This window comes from Temnothorax nylanderi, unplaced genomic scaffold (assembly GCF_030848795.1).
Source record: "Temnothorax nylanderi isolate EJ_2023f unplaced genomic scaffold, tnyl_v1.0 TNYL_tig0037_pilon, whole genome shotgun sequence".
Lineage (NCBI taxonomy): Eukaryota > Metazoa > Arthropoda > Insecta > Hymenoptera > Formicidae > Temnothorax > Temnothorax nylanderi.
In genome coordinates, this window is record NW_027249099.1 from 1,167,180 (window position 1) to 1,191,346 (window position 24,167).

General features: G+C 41.5%; 1 protein-coding gene and 1 long non-coding RNA gene across 7 annotated transcripts in view; one reads left to right on the forward strand and one right to left on the reverse strand.

The window, feature by feature from the left end:
* The window catches only part of LOC139771258 (uncharacterized), a 99,698-nt gene that overhangs the window by 60,010 nt on the left and 15,521 nt on the right, over window positions 1-24,167 (forward strand). For all 6 annotated transcript variants that reach the window (XM_071703905.1, XM_071703900.1, XM_071703901.1 and 3 more), the window contains 2 exons: window positions 8,216-8,343; window positions 9,301-9,652. In XM_071703905.1, coding sequence (XP_071560006.1) covers window positions 9,419-9,652 — 234 coding nt within the window. In that variant the 5' untranslated portion in view covers window positions 8,216-8,343; window positions 9,301-9,418. Of the gene's footprint in view, window positions 1-8,215; window positions 8,344-9,300; window positions 9,653-24,167 lie in introns of those variants that run through there.
* Window positions 1-24,167, reverse strand: part of LOC139771259 (uncharacterized) — a 116,805-nt gene that overhangs the window by 45,592 nt on the left and 47,046 nt on the right. The window lies entirely within an intron of this gene.

The window sequence follows — 24,167 nt, forward strand, 5'->3', positions numbered from 1 at the left end:
TATCGCCGTTTTCGTCGCTCACTGCGTCGCCGTTCGGCGAAGAATAAAAAAAAGGAGAAAGGATGCCAACACCGCTTCACGGTAATATAGCGGCACAATGGGCAGCGTACAGCAAGTGGTCAACTACGATACTTTGCTCACCGAACTTGCACTTTAATCTCGAGAGTATCGTCCATCTCTCCGACATCGTGCTCGCGTTACAACACAATATTGTACGGATAAACAAGTCTCCCTTTTTTCTTCATCTTTTTTTTTTTATTTTTTACGTCACCGACGCAAGGAGCGAAATAATATATGTTTCGTCAATTACACTGAATGATTTTACTCACGTTTTTTTCTCCTCTCTCTCTCTCTCTTTCTTTCTCTTTCGATCCATCGGTCTATCTCCATCGGCGATGATAAATCGCAACACGCGTCTTGCCCGCTCGCGTGTTGTCTCTGTCGTTGTTTTTGCGGAAACGCCGCAACACACCGACAAGAGAAAAACGCCTGTCATTTCATGGGAACGCGGTGACATTGTGGCATTTATCGACGTTGCGAGCAGTCGCCGGCGTTTCAGAATACAAAACGCATTAACTGCGCTTTATTGCGACGCAAATGCAAATCGAGTCCGATATTTCTAATATTCTTTTTTTTTTGCTGCTATCTAGGACGCTTGCTAGCGTTACTAGAGCAGATGTCTCGCGTTAATGCTCGATGTTGAATATTTATGAGATATACGGAATCAAATGGCTCGTCTCATTACAATCCGAATGCAAATAACGAATGAACGATATATTCCAATAATTTTTTTTTCTATAAAATCCCCAGGACACCCGTAATGATGTCAGAACAGATATCTTACATTAGCGTTCATTATATGTTAATCAGTTACATAAACCTTGACAGGTTCGTTTTATTACAGTCGGAATGCAGACTGGGCGACATCTTTAACATAATTTATATTAATTATGAATAACCGAAAAAACGGCTTATGTTAGCGTAGCTTAAATATTTAAAAAGTCTGAAAGAATTTCATGAATTTGTCTTATTACGATCTAAACGCAAATCGTGCTATATTTCTGCGACAGTTTTTCATTAACTTGTCGCGGCATTGACAGATATCTCAATTTGTTGCCCAATATGACCTGGATATTAAAATCAAACTAATATAAGAACTAACAAGAAATGTTTATAGCAGGCACAAAACTTGATAAAGTCGATCCGACTGGTTTTATTATAATTCGACTGATATCGTGTTATATTCAGAACACTCGTAAACCGGAATACAAGTAAAAGTCAATCTTGAGGCACGCACATTTTGTTAACACGGCAAACGGGGAATTACATAGTTTATCTTATACTTCATCTTCATTGTGTATTAGCGTCGATACGTATACACAAGTTTCATATTTACCTCGCTTATTTACTCTTAATATCAGCAACAGGGAGAGCTAAAATTATATATCCTTGAAGAACGCGCAGATTCTTTTACTCTTCCCCTTATCGATAAGTATAGGTAAAATTGAAAATGACCCTTCTCAATTTGCGCTATATCAATGTGCGTGCGTTCTCCGACGGATGTTCCAAGTCGCGAAATCCGCGAGGACGGTTCCGCGATTCAAAAGTGTTTCGTTACCCGAAGCTTAATCTTGTCGTCGGTTTTCGTGGGATATCATACGAGATATGGATCCGCGCGATGAACCGCGCGGCGCGGCGCGGCGGTTCGCACGATGCGCATCTCCGCCGATGGGATGCATCCCGTGTTTCTTGCGAAAACAACGCGGCGCGGCGCGGCGACCGCGGAACCGTTATGCCGAAGCATCGTTATTCCTATATGCAGGAACCTCGTGCAAACATCATCGGGGAAAGAATCGTGCGGCCGGATAACTACGTCTTCTTAACGGTAGGCTCGCTCGCGTTCGTTAGCCAGAAGACGAGCATACGGCGAAACGCTTAACGGATCCTCGAAAAAGAGTCGAGCTTCGAAATACGCGCATTCTCCGGCGCGATTCCTACTCGCGACTGTCGGTGCAACTGTTACCTCGGTGCATTCCCGTTATTATGTCGTGTTATCGGAATCGCGGTGTCGAGGCGACGATCGTGACGGAAGGCATTCCTTCGCGAAAGAATTCTGCATAACTAATACCGCCAACACGGTATTAACATTAATTAAGATAACGGTAATTAATGAGGAGGTTAAAGATCACTTACGCTAACGAGCAATAACTGATTTATTCGTATATCGATCCCAGATAAGCGTCAGTCTAGATAATAGCGACAGTGATGTAAACTCAACAGCATGATAATTTCGTGACGAAAGATTGGAATGTATTAATGGCTATCATAAAATCGTTAAGAAATGATGATAACGCTGCTCACGGATGGTACTGGAGTTTTATTCTCGATTAACTGTATTTTAATTGTGTGGCGGTATCTTTCAAATGATAAATCCACGAAGTCAACACGTTTCGTTTGTATATCATTTTTTTACAATCATAAAGCAACAAAACTCCAATAAAATTGTAATAAAAATCATAAAGCCTCATGTTTATTAATAGCCAAAAAGATATATATTTCTTGAAGGCAGACCAGAGATATTTATTTCGCAATAGTCGTCGATTATGAAAAATTTATTAAAACAAAAAATTCAATCTTTTTCGAGATGAGTCTCAATGACGGAATCCTGCCGGGATGAAGTCAATTTCGGTATATAAAGAGACCGTGCGATACGCAATCGATGCGGCGTTCCGCGTAAGAACCATGATAACCAGATTCCCATGCTTCGGCTATTTTTGCGATCGCGCGCTGGCGGCGTATGCAGATTGCAGATGCGTCTATTACGCAAATTATAACAGTACCCTGCGAACGATGGAGACCGTTCATCGACGATGTTAATGCACCACAAGGCGTAACAGACCTCCGGACAACGCGATTGAGGGATCCGGTCGATCGTGTAAAGAAACGACGGGCGATTAGAAGCGGGATGTTCTGTGACGAAGTCTGCGCTTGCAGGGAAATTAAAGAGGGTGGGCGTCAGCTATTGTGGATGACGCCACGAGTTCCAAGGTCAGTCATTTGCAAGTTGCTATTCTCAAAATAGCGTCAGCTACACCACCTGACACTAATAGGCGACTGTCGATTAATATTAGTACAGCACAATATTGATCGATACATGTGCATACGTATGCCGGTAATTATTAGGTTATTAATGTAAATATATAATCGTATATTTTATGCCTACTAATATAAATATAAAATAGTGATGTATGCTTTTAAAGCACTCGAAAGCAAGTCTCGATTTTTTTGTCGAATCGAAATCCATTATAAGAAAGGTGTATGGCATTAATGTTAATTATTCAAGCAAATTTTGTTAAAAGCTACGATGTAAAGGGGATCGATTGCTAGTCTAATTATTATTGAGTACGTTAGCAGCTAAAACGAAAGCAATCATTCACCACCAGGACAATGGAAATGTGGAAATCGCGAAGTGACAAAACGTCGATGAATCACAATTCTAATTTCGAACGTGCTGTAATTCACGAAGAAGCTATAATAAGACTATAGCACGCTGTCATCATATACTAATTGTAAGATTGATTGTATCCCACCGAAGAGATAAAGGGAAAATGAAAGAGAAGTTGGCGAGATGCACCAGAACGAGGATGCTGTTGGTATAGCGAAGGAGCAAAGCATTTTCTCGGCGAAAGGTGCTCTTATACGATCCGTAAATACAATAGAAAGCACTGGGGAATCTAGGATACCGGAGGAGGGTCCCGTTCGCGGCGGTGTTCCTCGCATTTGCGCCGAAGCCTGAATACCTACGAGCTCAGTATCCCTCTTTCCATTCTCTCTTTCGCCCGCATTCCCCCCTGCCGCGATCCCTGAAATTATGACAAAAATCTCCGACATCCGGCTCTTCAAGCGGAAAACCATTAAAATGGTGAGATGATCGATTCAGCTGTTGTACGTATATACGTCGATGACGTCAGAGGAAATCTATTTGAAATCTATATAAGAAAGATACATACTGTGCTTCTATTTATATACCATTTATATACCATTGAAATTTATATACCATTTTGAATAAGTATCTGAAGAGCGAGGTAGGGGAACGTCAGCTAAATATTATAATTAATACAATTTGAATACAATTAGCGGGATAGTCAAGCCTTTATCCTATTCGTGCAGTGTATTCTGATAAATACGGGTAAACAGAAAATGTCAGAAATGCAAGTAAATTTGTATTTTGTAAATTATATGTGCATTAAAAAACCGCTCATACGTAGCTTACGTCGATAGCAATTTAAGAGCCTCGGAAAATTATTATATTAATTGATACAATAAATGCAACTTGACATTCTTATTCTTATTTGATCTTTTCTTAGAAGAGTCAAGAGTCAAATAATCACTGTAATTCACACACATCGTAATTCATATCTTTATAACAACATAGTATCACTGTATGATGATGTGAAGCTAGTTTCCTACATGGTGTTCACATTTCCAATGATTATTTCTTCGCGTCCCTATTATTATTATTATCGGGAGAAAGTATACGAGAGATTATACGCCATCGGGCATCGTTCGACTGGTTCGTAACGTTTTCCGTTCCTATGTAAGGACAATTTACAAAAGAGCTATTTGAAAACCGAAGTCGCGTCTTAATTCCAAGCGATGCATCACGAGACACAAGCACTCTCCCTCCACAGCAATTACGCTTTTACGATGCCTACGCGGGTAGTTGGGGGCTCTCTTCAAAACCATCCTTTTCCCCCTTTTACGAGCGCTCATTCGCATTCCCGTTTTCCCCGATGCCTGGACGAACGCCGCGGTCGCGGCTCTTAATCGACGAATTATCGCGACGAGCTCGTACCTCAATAATGCAACGCGTCGTCTGGCGTCGTTCGTTACTCGGCACGAATTAACATTCTGACAATCCTCCGTCAGCGTGTTGATCGACGTCGCCGCTGTTTTCCTCGGCAGGCGGGGATTACCGCGGCGAAATGTAAAATGTAAAGTGCGTATTTTTCTCGCTGCAAAATTAATTTTCAGAGTACACTTCGATTAGTTCTTTTTCTCCCTTCTTCCCTTTCTCCTTCTTCATTTTTTCGGAACACGCGCGTTTCAAAACGCTGTAGAAAATTACACGAATGACAAGCTAAATGTGAAATGACTACAATTCTTCTTTTTTTAATGCGAATATTGGGAAGAAACAAATTTCGCGTTGACTTTCTCCCGATTGTTTCTTTCTTCTCGTTTCTACGAGACAGAGGTAAAAAGAAACATATTCTTTGTAGGTGATACTTTGTTATTTCAAACATTGGATTACGTGAAATTACATTTTTCTACATAATTAATTCTTAAAGCCTTCTTTACTTCTTTTACCGGTTGAACAGATCTTTGTTAATTTAAGTACTTTTCTTTTCAGTATTTTTTTTTTACTACAACGTGTTTTTAAGTTGTATTACAAACTGTTAAGACGACATGGGCTTCAATGCGGCGTACGTTGCGCAATGGAACGGAATATGGCAAGGTGAATGCGTTTAAAAGTTCACTCCGGTAACGAAGTTACCAAGGATAAACGCGGTTACGCGAAATACCGGATTTGCGGAATCAAGTTCTGAGTGTAATCGGCCTTAATCGGTTTTCGTTATCGGTTACACTGGTCGTAAATGTTTCAAGCGACGAAATTACAGTGATGACGATTACGACGATAGACGGGTGTCGATATTACGCCCGGTATCCGCGCGCATCACATCGCTCCCGATATATTTATGCTAATCGATACGGCGAGAAATGGACTTAAGTGTCGTTCATGTCGAGGGTTAGTTACATCGCAACGTCGCGCGCGGAATTGTATTGCATTGTATCTGCATTTTACCGATACCGTCCATATCGGATATTAACTGTCTCTGCGCATGCGAGTATTGTTTTTTTGAAACATTTTTATATCAAATATTTCTTATTTTTTTCTAACAATTGAATTAGATGTTTGCTAAAATGTCATTCCGTCGTTCTCCATAAGAGAAAATTAATAAATGAAATGTTTTGGTTCGGTAAATATACTTATCAAAGAAATATTCAGGTCATCACAGAACTTTCCTTTATAATCAAGGGTCCTGATTAATTGATTACTTCGACGCGACGCGACTGTATTACCAAAGTTTCAAGCTTCAATAAAATCTCGCAGAGTTCCAGATAAAACAATTTCTATATTTATAAGAGGAATGGTACATAAATAATATTTAATAAGACGGAGATCCGAGATTTAAAAGAAAAACGTTCTCTGGTGTTTTTGAAATTATATATATATATATATATATATATATATATCTTGTTTAAATAGCATTGATTTCACTTTATTACTTGCACAGCGAGTTTATAAATCTGGAATACGCGTCAATGTGTACAGTAGCAATCACATATCGTATCGATTTTTATATGAACACTACTTAAAAAGAAATTGACAATCTTCAAACTTCGTTCTTCCTATTTTTCTCTCGAAGCCACAGGCGGATTACTATTGAAACTGCACCACAATATGGGCGTTTGCCTCCCACCAAATGTGATCGGTTTCATTGTTCGTTTCTTCTCTGAAACCTTTTTTTTATGTTACCTTGACGAAATTACGACCGCGCGTGTTAACCTTGAGATCCGAACAAAAATCGTCCTCGATATCCTTGACCTGAGAAGAGAGCTTTGAATGATCAACGAAAATCGAAAGATCCACTTTATATCGGCGCGAATCTCAGCATTTTGAAGAGAAAGAAGCTTCTCCGAGACCACTAAAGGCCACCACAGAAAAGCAATCGGTTTTTTGAATGGATAGTTTGAACCATTCGAGCTTGAATCGTTTCTACTTCGAACCGGTCGACCGCGCAATTCCTACGAATCTGCGCCCGACTGCTAGTTTTGACGCATCGACGCGAATAAAGGATTTATTTTCGTCCTTCCCGTGAAAGTTCGCCGCGCCGAACCGAGGAAAAAGGAGCTATCGAAAATTCTCTTAGAAAACGCGGCAGTGAAAGCTCCTCGGCGCGTTATTTGCCAAGGTTTCTCGCCGCCGGGTAGTTTCTCCGGTTCGTATTATTATAGCAAATGCGAATCTCCCCATGCAAAAAAGTGGAGTGGAGAGAACACAGCGCGTGCGGCGTATATAGCGCGATCGACAAGTTGCCGCGCGGATAGAAATCGATTTAACTGTAATTGCCGGGCATCGTTATCCGGCGCGCTGCGCCGTTATCCTCGTAATCGACGTACATACATACGTTGACACGGCAGAAAGGATCCATCCGGTTATCTCGCCCCGATAAAATCGTCTAAATCTCTTACACCTTTTTCCCGAATTTAGAAACCTATGTACGCTTAATCCGGTAATAAAGTGAAAATATGTAGCACGACTATTAAGGTGAGATTTCTTGAACCCGAACTAATCTGAGAGCTTAAATCGTGACAACACGACATTTTAAAAATATTTTAGATTAGATTTCTATTGGAATATACCAATAAAATTGGTATAATTCAAAACCATTTTAAAACTTTTTTTATTACAAAGACATAGCAGTTGGGAAAATAACGCTACGTTTATAGTACTTAGGGTTTGTCATATACGCTTCAATAACGTCAGACTCATCAGCAAAGGAATTATTTATTGCGTGAGCAAGCAACAGCTCTGAGTTTCTGTATGTACAAGTGATAAAATAAAACGTAACATTTCAGAAATACCTATATGAGACAGATTATTTTCATACGGGTGATAAATAAAGGGTGATAATGATAATCGATGGAAATGAAAATTAAAAGGACTCGAACGTTCTTGAAATCGCCAATCTTTATGTCAATTCTCTGATGTAATTCCGTTGAGTTTGTGCTGCGGTTGCTGTGGGAACGTATAAACGAAACGCGACCTTCCCCATATCTCATCGAAAATTGATTCCGAAATCCTAGCGGTTTCAGGTCCCCCGTTAATACGCCATACTGACGGGACTAATGCAAATATTTCCTATGAGCACCGGCTATCATTTCTATCATCGCTCAACTCAAAATGAACACATTTGTTCGGCCCCAATCGTGCTCGTCGATCTAATATACCGCTGACCGTTATCACTGTTCGAACATGCGACGAGTTGCTCGTCATATCGCACGTCAATCTTGGTTCGCGTGCTAATCGATGTGATTATGACACTCCAGAACGTGTGTAATAAAACGTGCGTTTTTGTTATTTGTGTTTCAGGTGAGGCGAATCGCTGGCTAAAGGAGGAAATCGTTCCCGAGAACTTAGTTTATGCGCGGGTATTACGGAGGGAGGAACGAGCCGTCCCTCAAGTCTAATCCTGAGCCAGGGGTTCGAATACTTACTTAGTAAGTAATAAAAATGAGCAATCGTCCGTCAAGATCTCTAAGAAGATATATGAGACTACTCTACGTAAAAAAAATCTCCCAAGTAAAATAAAGGTAAAATTAAGAAAAAGCGGAAGAGCTTTGTTTTAAATTTCGTGTTGAATAATTAAAAGCCTAAAAGTTCTTCTAGAGTTATTTAGAAATTACATAAACCGTGGCGACCAAATTTGTACTTTTAAACTTTTGCTTAAAACATTTTGCATTCCATGAACTAATCTGAACTAAATAAAAGTTACAATATACGCTTTCTGTACATTAGTCGAGCGAAAAAAATTTTGCTGTAGGGTTCAGCGTTCTCCGTAAAGTATCAGTAACGGTACGAAAAGCGATATGCTCTTGAAGCGTAAACATTCTATCAGAATGAAGAATAAAGAAAGAACGATAGCGCGATAAACATTCACGCATGGTTATCCTATCCGATACGCGATGGCGCTTCTTTCCTTCCTTCGGTGACGGTAAACTTCCTGGCCAGCCCGATACCGGTGTGACAATGACCGGTTGGGCTATATCTGCAGCGAACGCATGTCCCACTGCAAGCTCACATTCGCGCGAATTCATGTAAAACGTTTAGATCCACTATTCATATTACATGCTTCGATATAATTTCCTTTTTATTCTAGCGTATAATAACGATTCGTCGAAATAAATTTCGTTTCATGAAACAAATTTTTATCAAAACGCAAACGTATTTGAACATGAAGAAATTCTCCCTTTCCTTATATGTTTCTTTTATATATACCAGATAAAAAACCAGATATCTAAGGAGCGATAATGATAAATTTTGTCGTGAAGCCCCTTGAAAAGTTGTACATTCTAAAACCGATGACTAGTCTCTTTTTACGCCTCTTGAAATTTCGTGAAAACCGATAAGGTGTCCTTGCGCTGACTCCCTTGACACGAGTTCTTCCGACGTTGCAGACATTGGCGGGACGCAAGAGGAAGAGAGGGTGGGCGACGAGAGTACGGTGAACCGGAAGCGTACGCGACGGTGGCCGGCTCGGTCGAGGAGGAGTTCGCGGCGGCGCCTGGGCCGCGCATGCTTCAACAACGAGGCTGTATAGCAACAGCAACGACACCCGCATCCGCTACGACGGCCAGCTCAGCATCATCTTCTTCATCTTCATCGTCCAACATGTTCCCACAACAGTACTGCCTGAGATGGAAGTACCATCACAGCAACCTGCAGACCATGTTCTCGCAGTTGCTCGAGCGGCAGGCCTACTGCGACGTCACGCTCGCCTGCGAAGGCAAAACGTTGCGAGCACACAAGGTAAACAGAGCAGAGATCATCACGATAATGACGCGATAATGACGCGATCAATGAGGCGCTTTCTCATATCCCATGTGCATTGCTTGAAAAGTCACGGCGGTCGTCACGACTCGAAATTATTCACGTTTTTGTTACGCTTGAAAACCAGGAAAATAAAGAGAGATAATATATATGGAAAAATATAGATTTCTGTCTTTTTTGAATAGTCTCTGTTATTAATAATCTTCATCAACTTCAGAATTGATGATACATTTTTTTTGTAATTAAAAAAATCTGAACACATTGAAGCTACACCGCACTTTTCAGATATGCGTTTCTTGCAAGAAAATAAAGATTAGCTTGCATAATCTCTTTAAATAATCTAATCGTCTATTAGTCTATTAAGATTAACTCGTAACACGGATATCTTGATATCGTACGCGTGCTCGATTGCTGTATGTAAACATGAATAGATGCATTAATACGCTGATTAGTAATTCACCGTGACGATAAGCATCAATCGGAAACATGTAGCACAGAACCGCGTTTGATATGAAAGTCGACGATATAAGAAGTCCTATCGCGAAATAGAGAAATTAGTCGCGAGTGATTCAGGATACGCGGAAACTCGATTTCCGGAATTTTGCTGTAACGTGAAATTGGATTTATGACTGAAACTCGATAAGTGGAATTTCACAATTCGATTTACGGGAAATATATAATAAAATTGCCATTTTCCTCGATATTTCATCTCGAATCCGGCTCGAAACGAGCTCAGGTCCCTCGCTGCATTGTGAGAGTTATCTTGTCAATTTTCAATTAAAATAATCGAGTCGATATAAGCTCCGCGGCAGCTACGGTACTTGCGTGTATACGCGACCGAAACGAACTTGGTCGTCGCTAATTAGAGCTCCGTCCTTGTGACTTCGTCTCTTGTCAAAACACGGTTATCGTGAAATGCCTAATACAGTTTTCGGTAACCCGAGGGAAAGACTAAATTGTAACTACGCGCTGCCAACACCGTCTCGAAATCCTGTTTTTACTCGGAATTCCATTTCGAGCGCATCGCGAAATGACGGTTTCATCATATACGTACATACACACACACACACACACACACACATACACGCGCGCGAGCGTACAAGGTGACTCAGGTAGTCGGCCGTTATTTTCCCTCGGAGAAGAGCACTTCTCGAAATTACCGAAACTATTTCGAAAATGCTGCCCGGCCAAATGTATCGTGATATATCGAGCTTCGCCTCAAAAAGACTACAATTTTGAAAAGTGCCATTCTCCCCAACTTAACTGAATATTCCCCTGAGCATCTCCCTTCCAAATCGCGTCTAGGATGTCTTTGATGCAGATGATATCCCAGCTCCCCAGTATATGATTCTTTTCATCCGCAATATTCTTTGACTATCATGGAGGGAAATTTAAAAAAGAGACAATTGAAGTTCTTATCTTTGACGAACATAATCGTCGAACTACAATTTGTTTCAATAGTAGTAATATAAACCGAGTCAATACCCTATACGTCCCTAAGTCCAACAATAGGACCCTAACAATGCGTCATCACTGTTCTATAGTATGTTTGTATTTTGCATGTGTGTATTGTATGCTCTATGTATTTCCACGTTTATTTAATAAAATCAATAAACAAGCTCAAGTCGCGTGTTAGCTACTATTAGAGCTTATCAGAGATTAGCTCTTTTCCAATTTTTAGGCCAATATTCGTAACCCAAAAATACGATCTCGAGATACGATCGTATAGATCATTGGCTTAATGGAATCTTAAGATCACTTAAGACGATCTTAAATATAAAATTTGGCTGTAAATAAACGCTCTTAAAGCATAAAGATATCGATGTCAGACTCTGTCTGTCGCAACCACTTCTCCGAAATCATTTACTCCTAGATTACATTTTGCAATAAGAATAACTCCGTGTTGCATAACTATGCTCAATTGTTTCCAATAGAACGATTTGTGCTTCACATTCATCTGATATATAAATTAGATACGCCCACTATTGCAACCAGTCATTCGAATTACGGCTAGGAAACCTCGATAACTTGCTTACATCGATGAGAATCACGGTGTCCAAACCCTCCCGTAAACCAGAAATCTCGCTGGCGCGTTATCTCGCCGTCGCTAATTATAGATGCGCAATCAGATCGCTCGGGTGGTGAGATCATCAAAAGTTGGTTTGACACGTGACGGAGTATCCGCGCGTATATGTATGTATATGTATGGGTCAAACGAGGAAACCGTGGGGGAACCGTGGTAAGGGTAGTACCGCCACGATCACCATTACTCCATCCCTCTCTTCTTCCTGTCTGACCCGATGGAGACGACCCGACTCCTGATAATTGGATTCTATTCCCAGCCAAAAAACCCGGACGATCTGTAGCAGACGACGAATGCAATCCCGTCCGCGGGCCCGGTCTCTTGCTCTTTTTTCGCGTACACGTGTCTCTCGTTCGCTCCCCTATCTTTCTCCCCTTCCTGCTGGCTCCGTACCTGTCTCTCCCTCCTCTATAACCCTCTCTCTTCCCAGTCCCTTTCGCGTTTTTCTGCGTGCTCCGTGGTTCTTTTCCCATAGCGCGCCGTGCAGAATTTCCTCGATTCGTCTTATTGTACGTCGCGACGAGAAAAAGAGAGGGAGGGAGAGAGAAATACGTCGACCATACGAAGGACAAGGACCGAGAAATAGAAGTAGAGGGGGTAAAAGGAGATGCAGGAGTTGGAGGAGGAAGGATGAGAGAGAGGAGACGGACGGACGGACGAGCTTCGCCGCCTGCCTCGTAGAAACATAAAACTTAACAAACGATCAATTTTCTGTTCTTTGTTTCTTACCGGGGTGGAACTACGGCATTTCGCCACTCTCTTTCCTCCCCGTTCCCTTCGCCCGTCGGCCTCCCTCCTCTTTATTACCCCCTTCCTCTGCCGCTCCCGCGTGCGCTTCCACCCTGTTTCTTTCCCTCGTCGGTTCCCTCTTCCTCGTTCCCTGCTGTCGCCCCCTGCTCTCCTCCTTCTCCTCCTTCACCTCCTTCACCTCCTTTACCTCCTTCTCCGCTGTCTCCTCCTGCTCTGTTTCATTCCTCGCGTCTCCCTCTTTTTCTCTCTCCGGCGGCGGCCTGTGCGTCGAAACGAGCCGCGCAGAGGAGAGGCACTCTATCAAAGTAGAGTACGTTCGGCTTGGTTTATTTTTTACTTTGGGAGGGGTCCAAATTGTAAAATCAATACTTCCTCCTAAATTTAGAATGCCGGCGACGCCGCCGCCGCCGCCGCCGCCGCCGTCGCCGTCGCCGCCGATGCTGCCGGCACAACGCGCGCGGGCTTTTTCATTTCTTTCTCCCGTAAGCGCGCGTCGCGGCGACTCACCTAACTCCCGGTGCTCGTTTGCCGGCGTCTCGTCCCCCTTTTCCGCCGCCGGCAAAAGCTGACCAGCTGGCCGGCTCCCGCCGTGCCTCCGGCGATGCCGCGGCCGCCGGCACAGTCTCTCACGGCGGGCGATAACATCGTTTTAATTAAAGTATTAATATTTAGAGTAATATGAGATAGCTCGTTTAAACTTAGATATATATACATAAGTATTTAAGGGTTAAATACATTTTTGGCTATCTAGAATTTAAATACCCTTTTTATAGCGAAATATTCATAGCTACGTGGCTCGGAATATTGAGAATAAAATACTCTCTTCCATATTTCCCTTTGAAATTGGTAGACACGTAAGAAGAAAAGAAAGAGTGCCTTTATACTTCGTACATTTTTGAATATGCGAAAATTGCGAAGACATGCAAATCACAGGAGAATTATTCGAAGACTCAGAAATTGCTTCTATATAAAACAGAATATATATGAAAGAAAAAAAGTTCTTTAGTCGCGCGAAATTAACTTGATATGACTACCTGAGAACTGAAGTATATGGGATGCTAACGTATATCGCATAGCTCTCGAGATGCCGGGCGACGACGACGAAAACGAAAGGGACTGTCGAGTCGAGACGACAGAAGTTCAACACGGCAAGCGTCGAAGGGAAAGGGAAAAGGAAAGGGAAAGGGAAAGGGAAAGGGAAAGAGGAATGAACGGGCGGGAGGCTTTGTGGACAGCTGTTTCCTCGTCTAGCACCACCTGCACCCAGTTCGCTTGTGCGTGCGAGACACATTTCATGAAAAGAAAGAGATGGTCACAGGAAAAGCTCGACCCTCGATGACGTGGCTTTTTCGAGGTCCTTTCCCCTCTATCTCTACGACTTATGAACTATCTAGGTCGATAACCTCATTTAACTAACTTTGGTCAACGATTGCTTTACTCTTTCCCGGTAAACAACTACGCGCGGCGGTAGAGAAAGATAATTCCGTCGAACCACCTAACTGAGAATTCAGAGAACCGTCTGTTGCGCATCGACAGTTTTAATTAACTATAACTGAACTAACAGTTTTACTCCTGGATCAATTTTAGTTGTAACTTAAGAAGAAGAAAAGATGTAGTTAATTTTTCAGTGTCATACATACATGCAATGCCATTATTTATTATATATATTATATTAAATTATAAATTATATTTTTTTACATACCACAATTACAAATATTTCGATATTATTACTTGCACATATTTGTCTCTTTATTACCTATCTTGTTAAAATTAGTTATTAACAATCTCGTCCAGTTGTTTCTTGTTACTCGCGGCTCGAGCTATAATGAGCGGAGGAAAAAAGATTTAGTGCACCCATTATCGATGTGCGACCGGTTTTTACTTGTTAACAAGTACGCGGTGAGACGAATAAACCCGACGTGGTTGTAGCTAGCTCGAGGAAAAAGATTCGCATTAGGAGAACGATATACACGGTGAAACCATGGCCGCTATATCGCAGACGCAGAGCCTTATTTCGAGTGGCACGAAAAAAGGCTCCGCCGTGAAACTTTCGTAATATCGAGCGATCCGGAACTTTCGAAAGAAGATTCGTCCGTCCGCGCGTCGACTCCTTTCGATACGATTACAAAACCCGCGGCAAAAACTCCCATGTATCTCTCCGCGAGAGAGATATACTTTGTACGCCGATGGTTATCGGCCTGTACTTGCCTGTATCCCCGCCGGACCGAGCTCTCGGGGAAATTTCTATCCCGCATGATTGCCTGGCGAGGAGAGAAAAAGAGAAAGGGAAAGGGGGAGGGATGGGAACGGAGCGAGAGATGGAACTTTTGAGATGCTTTAAACGACGTTCTGAATGCGAAAAAGAGGAAAGGCGCGCGGCGCGGGAACAAGAAAATCCTATATTCGCTCGCGCGGATGACTCTCTCGCGTGTCTTCTCTTGATTCCCTCGCGCTGATACCGCGTACTGCAAGTATCTGCACTGATGTGCGCGAAACACGGCAGGAACGAGATACATTCGGCGAGAATAATTAATTTTGCTGCCCCCGACCCGGGGATTTAGAATCTCTCCTCGGCACGAAAGAATAAATGAATCTTCCGACGCAGGGCCGTAGCGATTGGGAAATTCGTTTCTGTTTCATTTATCAGATATTTCACCGACGCAGCAATATCATATTTGATAAAAGTACTCGACAATAACATATTCTTACATTTTACCGTAACATCAGCTCAAATTAAACAATTGATAAAAAGAATATTCGATAGTGATAAGAATATAAACTCCGTCTTATCGTCAGAGCTATGCTTTGAACAATATAAACTTTTATTATTAAATTTAAGTACGTAGATAAATATATTATATATGATTATGTATAATTATCTTGATGATTAAATTTAATTTTCTTTGCATGAAATTGCATTAATTTTCAATTATTACTAATACTTGACCAACAAAAGATCCTGTTAAGCCAAAGACCTACATGCACGTTACGGTTTAATAAAAAGTCATTAAATATAAGAGACTAGCTTCTCTATAAGCAGCACAATTCTCTAAAATAACCGTTCGATTAAAAAGCGACGCGCACATTTTATCGCGTCATTATTAATTACAGTTGCGAAATGCAATGTCATCGAAAGAGAATATCACCCGAGCGCGTTCCTTTCTAAGTCGAGAATCTCGAGAGCGTAAAAATACCAGTTATCATTTGGACTATGCAACACATCGCTTTTTCCGATGACTACGTCTCGTTAATCGCTCGTGTTCCCTATCCGCGGTTGTAAGCGCGATAATGCTTTCCGGGAATCTTTTTTTTTTAGCGCAAACGACCAAAACTAGGACTGACTGAATTACTCGACGTCTGAGAGAGATGGAGACAGAGAGAAAGATAGAAAGAGAGAAACAAACGGACTTTTCTGTTGGACTTTAACGAATTTGTCTTTAAACGCGCGCGCCATAACTAATTAATCAAATCAGCACCTATAATGAATAATTATTGGACTCGCGATTAGCAATGAGTGTCCTAAAATTGCATTTAAATTTTCTCTTTAAACCTATTTTTAAGTAACCGCTCCTGTAGATTTCACGACGTTCGAATCCATTTTCTATTAAAAGTAACCGTTTAACCAGACATGTTTTTCCAGTTTCTTTTCCATTAGAAGTAGTTATAAGTGGAACCGGTTATTTCTGCGTTATAATGAGGAGTCTTTTTTTTTTAAGCGCACAAATGCAGAAAGAAAAGAGACGGAGTAAGAGATTTTTATCATTACTATTAAATATATTTGGAATAAACGCGGTTATTCTTCGCTTTAAAGCGTTACAAAAATTGGAGAACTTCATAACCATCCTTCGCGTATAAATACGCGATGTTTAATTTTAAATAATGCGAAAATGTACGATATGTAATTTCCACAGTGTAAACTTTTATTTGCCTGCTGCTAACCACAGGTTTATTACAATTTAATTGCTCTCCTTTTGATACGCAATTGAAGCGCGAAACAAACGTTCGCGAGAAAGAACTAATTTATTATGATAGCATTGTGTGGGGAACAGTTTTCGACCCGATCATACCATCGCGACAGACACGGAAATTAATTCCGGCTTATAAATATTACGTCGCGATGTCAAAGAGCTCGAAATATCCTAGATTGAATTGATTACCATCCGCGAAAAACCAACAACTCATATTTTACCAAAACTGAGAGATATACATTCATACGTGAGTATATCTCCGTTATATTAAGTCTAAATTAAAATCATTTTACGTTTTAAAAGGACGAAAGTTTGTTTATCCGTCGCTATCAAAGTATACTTACAGATACCGCGAAATCATACACTCAATAACATACATCAGGATATAATACAGAGTATAAATTATATGTACAAGACACTTTCTGTTATGCGCGTTTCAAGCACTTTTCTACGTCAATTACAAAATTAATATAACGTTATATATTTATAAAATTATATTATTTAAGAAAAATATCTTGAGCTGCGTAGAAGTATAAAATGTAAAAAGTATCTTAAATATAATGATACGTTAGAAGCATATAAATGTATTAATATCTTCAAAGTGAGCTCCACAAAGCATGAGCTTTTTTTATTCGTCCGCTAGCTAGCCGATTGACGTCACGAAGCAGATATATACCTAAAACGATGATCGTGTCTCGACGTAGGGCGGAGTTCGAGCCCGATGACAAGCGATATTTCGGGCATTCGCGGCGGGGGGATTATATGGCAGTATTAACCGGAATATGTGTGTTAATGTTAGTTAGGTACGCTATCGACCAAGTTGCCGCGCGGCGTGAAAAGAGAACGAGAAAAAACGACAGTGGGATTCCACGCGTTCTCGACCGTAACGATATCCACGTCTCGTTCTCAAGATGCACACCGGGTATTACCCCGGTGCGTTGCGGGTAATTATGTGCCGGCGTACAGAGGGGCTGCCAGGTGCTAAGGTCGTTAAACCCGGACATCCTGCGTTCTAAAAACGCGACAGGCCTCTCTCTAATTGCACAAGTAATAATACGATTTGACGTTCCCGCTCTCGTAACGCGGTCTCGAATTTGAAGCCGGTTGCTTGGGAATCGACCCTTGCCATGCAAGATGCACGTGTTGGCGCAGATCGAAGGCGCGCGCTCTCTCTCTCTCTCTCTTTGCGGAGTCGAAACGATTTTTCTCGATGAAGCTTTCTCTCTTTGCAGCTTCTTGTAATAATTAATCCTTGAATTACAATTCTGTCAAAGTAAGGTCCGCTTGAAATGAATCGGAGAATAAATGTTCTTACGTAATTCCTTGGAGCAATTTTCAAGAATCCTTTCATAGACGTTATGAGGGATTAGGATATCCTCGAAGGACACATGCGCGAGATGGGTAATGACGAGGAAAAGACGAGATCCTCCAGCGTTACTTGTTCGAATTTTTGTCCCAAAACTGAACGAGCGGCGCCGTGAAGCTCTCGCACGTGCGCTAATAGGATTTTACGAGCGACGTGTGGCGAAGGAGAGATCGTTTCGCGAAATTAACACTCGTCGGAGCGAGTGAACTCGTAAAAAAGTATAATCGATATTTTCGTACGGGTATGAGTACTTTTCCCCGACGGTCCCTCTCCGCCTCTCCCCCTTCTCTCGTCTACACGTATACATATACATTCGTCGTTTCTCACTCCCTCGCTGACTCACTCCTCATTCACCGACATTCATTTCACCTCTTTATCTCCCTCGTCTCGTCTATTCGACTATTTTACTCTACCCCCTGATGAAGCGGATATATCCCTTCCCCTCTCATCCTACCTTTTAAGGGCTGCCACATGAATTCGTCACACTATTCGCCCCCATGCACACGTATAAAAATGCGAACAACTCCTCTCCTCCCCTCACCCTGCACGTGGCTGTGCGTTGACGGTGTGCAGCGTAAGAGATTAATTTGTTTTACTCGTATCTCATATGCACGCTAATATTTATCGGGGCTTAATATTTTACATTAGACCAGCGCAGCGGCCGTTTCGCATACACGTCCCACTTGCGCCGGCGTCGCTCGTATCAACGTTCATTTACATTACGCGACACGTGTGCGTCCGGCACAGTTCGCGTTTTGTTCCGCCGCGGTGCCACCGATGCGAAAATCGGCGCTGGGCCATTAGTACGTGAAAAAAAGGTACACCGCGAAAATCATAAACCGAAGGTAGAGTGTTGCAAGTTTCAAAAAAAGTAAAAAAAAATCCAAGTTTCGAATAAACTAAGGGAAACTGCATGCAAGTGATATGAATACAGATTTCACGCTCTCCGAGGGCTATCGTGGAGTCGAAAATATCTCCTGCACGTGCAGATTTAATTAAATTGGTTTGATTTTAAAGTTCAAGGAATGCTATATGTTATTTCTGCTACACATTTTTACCTGAGAGCAGTGCACAATAAAATATAGACCGAAATTGCACTTCTAATTCTACTGTACGTAATTAGAGAAATACGTGAGTTCTGCTTCTCTCATGCAATAAAAAAATACGGTACAAAGTTATAAATGCAGGAATTAAAAGGAGATGAAAGATAGAATGGTGTGTTGTGTGGGGAAGTAGGTTATTTTAAAACACATGCAAAATGTAAATGTATAAAGTATAGAGGATTATAAAAATTTCTTGCGGTTACATAATTTTATAATCCGGTTCCACAGAATTTTGCAACTTTAACGTCGCAGCTTTAACTACCGGAGTATAAATTGCCAGAAAATAATGAACCGCCTCCAGAACCAAGAAAAAAAGCGTCTGCAAAATCAGCGAATAAAATTATAATTATAATGATCGATGATTTTGAGTTGTCTGCGGCTATTTATACGCGCGCCGTGATATTTCGAGGGTCTACCCAGACGTTTTCCGTGGAGAGGCGGCAGGCGGTTTTCGGAAAATGTCGAAGAACAGTTTTCTGCAGACGGAAAGTGCGTGAACGCACACACCGGATATCCGACGCATCGGGTATTTACGCATACTTCGGAGTTCATTCGCTCTAAAACGCACACCCGGCGCAAGACCTGGCGGCGCGGCGTGTTTTCTTGCTCGTTAAACCCGTGGAGCGTGACGCGCGGCAAAACAACGAGATCCGCGTGCACTATTAGAAAATCCGCGCGTGACTTACGCGCGGCAGATAAGAAATTTTCTTGCGCCATCGCGAACGGATAAGCAGGACGAAAGAGATTTATCCCCGTCCCCGCGAGATTAAAGCGACTGGGAGCGCGATCGGAGATTGTCACGCTGATAGCGCTGACAGCTTGATGTAAATGCATGCAACCTTCTTAATTGAAGGTAAATCTACAACGATTACTGATAAATTCTCAAAGTAAACTTAAGAAAAGAGCTGTAAGACTTAAAACGACACTTGATTTCAGATGGTCTTATTTCTGCTCTGACATATTATTTTACTTCTATCTTTATATCCCACTGTACTTCAGATCTTTTATTTGTATTATGTTATACATGTATACAATATGCAATATGCAACTATCGCAATTTTAATAATGATATATCTCAATCATGTGATTAAGAAACAAATCGATGATAAATTAATGACGAAACTTTCGATAAGACCATATTAAAACTAAATTCAGAAATATGAAGATACATACATATTACATATAGTTGGGGTATATTTTTCACAGAACACTCGCGGTAATGCAAATAAATATGATATGCACGCGCGTGTGCGACATTCTATTCAAGCACATGTATAAAGAATATTGAAAGGATAAGAATATCTAAGTGTTATTCTCTTCTTTTCGCACTTCCGGTTTCTCCCCTCCTCCTTTTTCTCTTTTTCTTTGTCATTCATTTGCTTCTCAAAGTAACAATAAAAATTCAAAAATATTGATCCCCACTTTTCACCACGGCCTTCGTGACCATGGCCTTCGGGTCTCTTAGAAATTCTTGTCTCCTAAGCACATCAACAGCTCTTACGCGATACATACGATCGCGAATTTTCAAATCGGAGAATCGAGAATGAGCTATAGCGACGATATTTTGCCCAGACCGTACTTCCGTACACCGGAATTCAACCTTGGCGCATGAGAACTCGTTTCTCGCGTCTCGAAAAAGTCCCGGGATAAAAATATATCGCGTATGTAAACGTTATTATATAATTCCGGGAAATCGGGGTTCGAGATACCGTCTAACATCCTTCCGCAAACGTGACTTCACAACTCCGGCCGAAATTCCTTAAAACAAGTTATCTCCGTATCGATCCTGCAATTTTGTACATGCGGAAGTACCATCGCGGCGATCGTTTTCCGCCTTTCCTTCCTTCTCTCGGCAGAATTACAAGTAGATTTGGAAACCAAAATTGCAGACACGCACACACAAACTCCGGAATTCCTCATTCGATTGAAAAAGCTTCGTCCGTCACTTTTATTTCTTTATTTGAAATATGGGAATTCCCGGAATGGATTATTATTCATCTCATATTCCTTTACTCAGAACGCGAACCTTCAATTCACCACATCAACCTCTTATAAAACCAAGGCCATACATGGGATGAGGGTTGGAACCCGTCGACTACGAGTCGACCGCTTTCACAGCCACGCGTCACGTTATCTTTTTATTTTTTTTTTCCTTGAAGTCACATTGTTAACGCGAAGATATTCACTAACGACCATCCTTTTCGTTTTATCAGCTTTTTATCAGCGCCTGTTTTCGCCACGTGAATTTTTTCCAGCGACAAATATGTGATTCCTGAAAAATGCCACTCCTTATCCAGACGTGGATCGCCTTAAAAAGTCGGACGACCCTGCCTGGCGATTTTCGTTAATTTAAGTTTCGCCTTTCGCGGGCTAGTGACGCGTAGTACGATGAACTTTCCGCAAGAAAGATACCGGTCGGCGTCTGAAATGGAAATCGCGCGTATACATTATTTATAGAATTATGTAAGATTGTTTTTCTGCCCCGGGCCGATTTACGAGCGCATGAACGAGCGAGATCTTTCTCTTTACTTCTTTATCTGAATTCCCGTCGCGGACCTCTCGTCGTCATTAAACACGTCAAGACGTCAACCATTCTCATTCGGTACTCGAATCTTCGGTCGCCCCTCATTTCCGTTGTCGATGATAATGTAGTTGAACTATATTTTCAGTTCATAATACAATGTAATTTTCATAATCTGCGATAAATTAATGTAAAGGTGAAAAACCTGTGCGAATCTAGATTACTCAATAATAAAAAAATCCTGCTTATGCTATTTTTTAAATTATAGTTTAATTTTCCTTATTAAAAATATGATGTTATGCCATATACTTCTTAGTGACCTCGTGACTGTTAATATTGATTACCTTTATAACTAAACGTTAAAATAAAGATCTATTGAGAATTCAATTTAAGATTTTACTGTCTTTTCTCATCTTTAAAAATTAATTCTCGAAAAACACCTTATTTTGACTCGATTATTTTATTATTATTATTCTGACGTATAATTATTCTATTTTCTTTCTATTGCCACTTTGACATTTTCACGAAGGAAAAATCGTCACTCGCGCGAACAATCCGTACTTGAAGAAAACAATAAGAACACGCTGTATAGAGTGACACGTTCATCGCCGTTAGATAATCGCTCGCGAAAACGATTTTTACAAAGCTCCGAGACGAGCTCTGGGAAGGATCGGCGCCTTAAAAAAAACAGGTTCGTTAAGTTTCTTGTCTCGATCCCACCCGCGCGTCAGACACAAAAAAGGGTATCCCTTTTTCTTCCATCCTGCCTTTCCTCTCTCTATTCTTTACCGCTTTGCGCGCGTTCTCTCTCTCTCTCTCTCTCTCTCTCTCTCTCTCTCTCTCTCTCTCTCTCTCTCTCTCTCTCTCTCTCTCTCTTCCTCCCTCTCTTTCTTTCTCTCTCGCTCTCTTCCTTTTTCTTCCTTCCACTGGCACTGTCGTTCGTCCGCCAGAAACGGGAAACGCCTAAACTATCGATCGAATTACATAACTGCAGGCGGGGGCCAGTAATCTCGTTTTTATAACGAACTTCGCCGCGCAAGTGAAATGTCCCTGAGATCGTTATAGACGTTATAGACGTTATGAGTTGTGGCTTTTCTGAACGTTCGAAAGCGCAGCTTTTAGCAGGGAATGCTGACATCGATACTGAGTACCGACAAGTAATTACGATCGGTAATTACGGCGCTATCACATATCTTGACTTATGAGAATTAATACTTAGAAAATAGTGCGAAGTAAATTTTTTCTACTTCTACTATTTTACCATTATTCAGAAATAATTCTTCTCGCTGCCTGTTCACAGAGAGAGTTTACATATCAAGTTTACACATCTACTTTCGCGCCCGCGTAGTTTTTTTTTAATTAAATATTATTGCAATTTTTTTGAAAAAGTCGCTACGTGCCACGGGAACTTCGTATTTTACAATAGAAGGTTTTACAGCCCAGAGAGAGAGAGAAAGAGAGAGTGAGATATTTATATTGTACTCTTTTTTTACTTCCCGGGATCGTTACTTTTCTTGGAGCAGCGATATTTATCGATATTTACAGATTTTGATATCAATGCCCCCATTCTTCGCTCGGCGCGCGGAATTTCCCATTGCGATAACACATCGTGTTTCGCTTATCTTGCAAGCGCTTTCGAGAACTTTCCGAGTTTTCTGAACTCGCGCTTGCTGATTCGCGAATATCGGCATATAATCCGCGGAAGATGGAAATTCCGAAAAACCGGCGCTACGATAAGTAAATCCCGTCTGACTTTAACTTCACACGTTGTAAAGTCGATTTTCTAGAATCTAGAATATGCAAAATAATGAAGCATTACTTATTCGATGTCTGGGACAGATAACGTAATCTAAAATGTAAAATACGAGCATAGAGAAATATTCTTTCTCCCGACGCGAAATAGTTACGGCTACTTTTTTTTTTTGCATCAAGATTTCCGAATACAAAATGGTAAAAACGTTGTTTTTATGCGAAAGTCGCTTAATTGTAAAAATCGTAAAGATTAAAATTTCAGAGTATCAGCGTGATTTTTCGCAAATACCGATTCGCCTCGCTTCGACGTTTGCGCCGCGGGCAATACTCGTCATTACGACCCCGTCCGCCCCCGTCCATCCACTCGCGATACGCTTTTATATCGATTCATATAAATAACTGGAATAATGTCCGGTCGAATAAATATTTATTGCGCGCCATTACGAATGTAAATTTCCGTCGGTATTCCGCGTTTCGCTGCCGCATTTCGCCGTAAAGCGTCTTGGGATCGATCGCGCGCCTGTCATGCTTCCGCGTCCGCTGTAAAAAGGAAAAAAAAAGAAAAAACAAGAAAGAAGCGACGGGGAACAGAGGGCGGCCGGGGGAAGAGACCGACGAGGGAGATCGACAAATTTGACGAAGCACCCCTTTTCCGCGCAGGCAGGGTCGTTCTCTCCGCCGCGCCGGTTTCTTCCATTTATATTTCTTTTTTTTTTTTTTTTACTCTTGACGAAAGACGAAGCGCCGTTATGCACGATAAAAAGTTTAATGTCAGAAGACGTCGCGGACGGCGGGAGGGTTGGCTGGGAGGGAGGAAGCCGGTGACGAGGAGAGGGGGAGGGGGTGAAAGTGCCCGAGGATCGTAATGACTCGATATGAAACCCGGGCAGTGCAATTTCTTTCTTCTTCTGCCCTTTCCTCCCTCCCCCGCTCGTCTCGACGTCTTCCTCT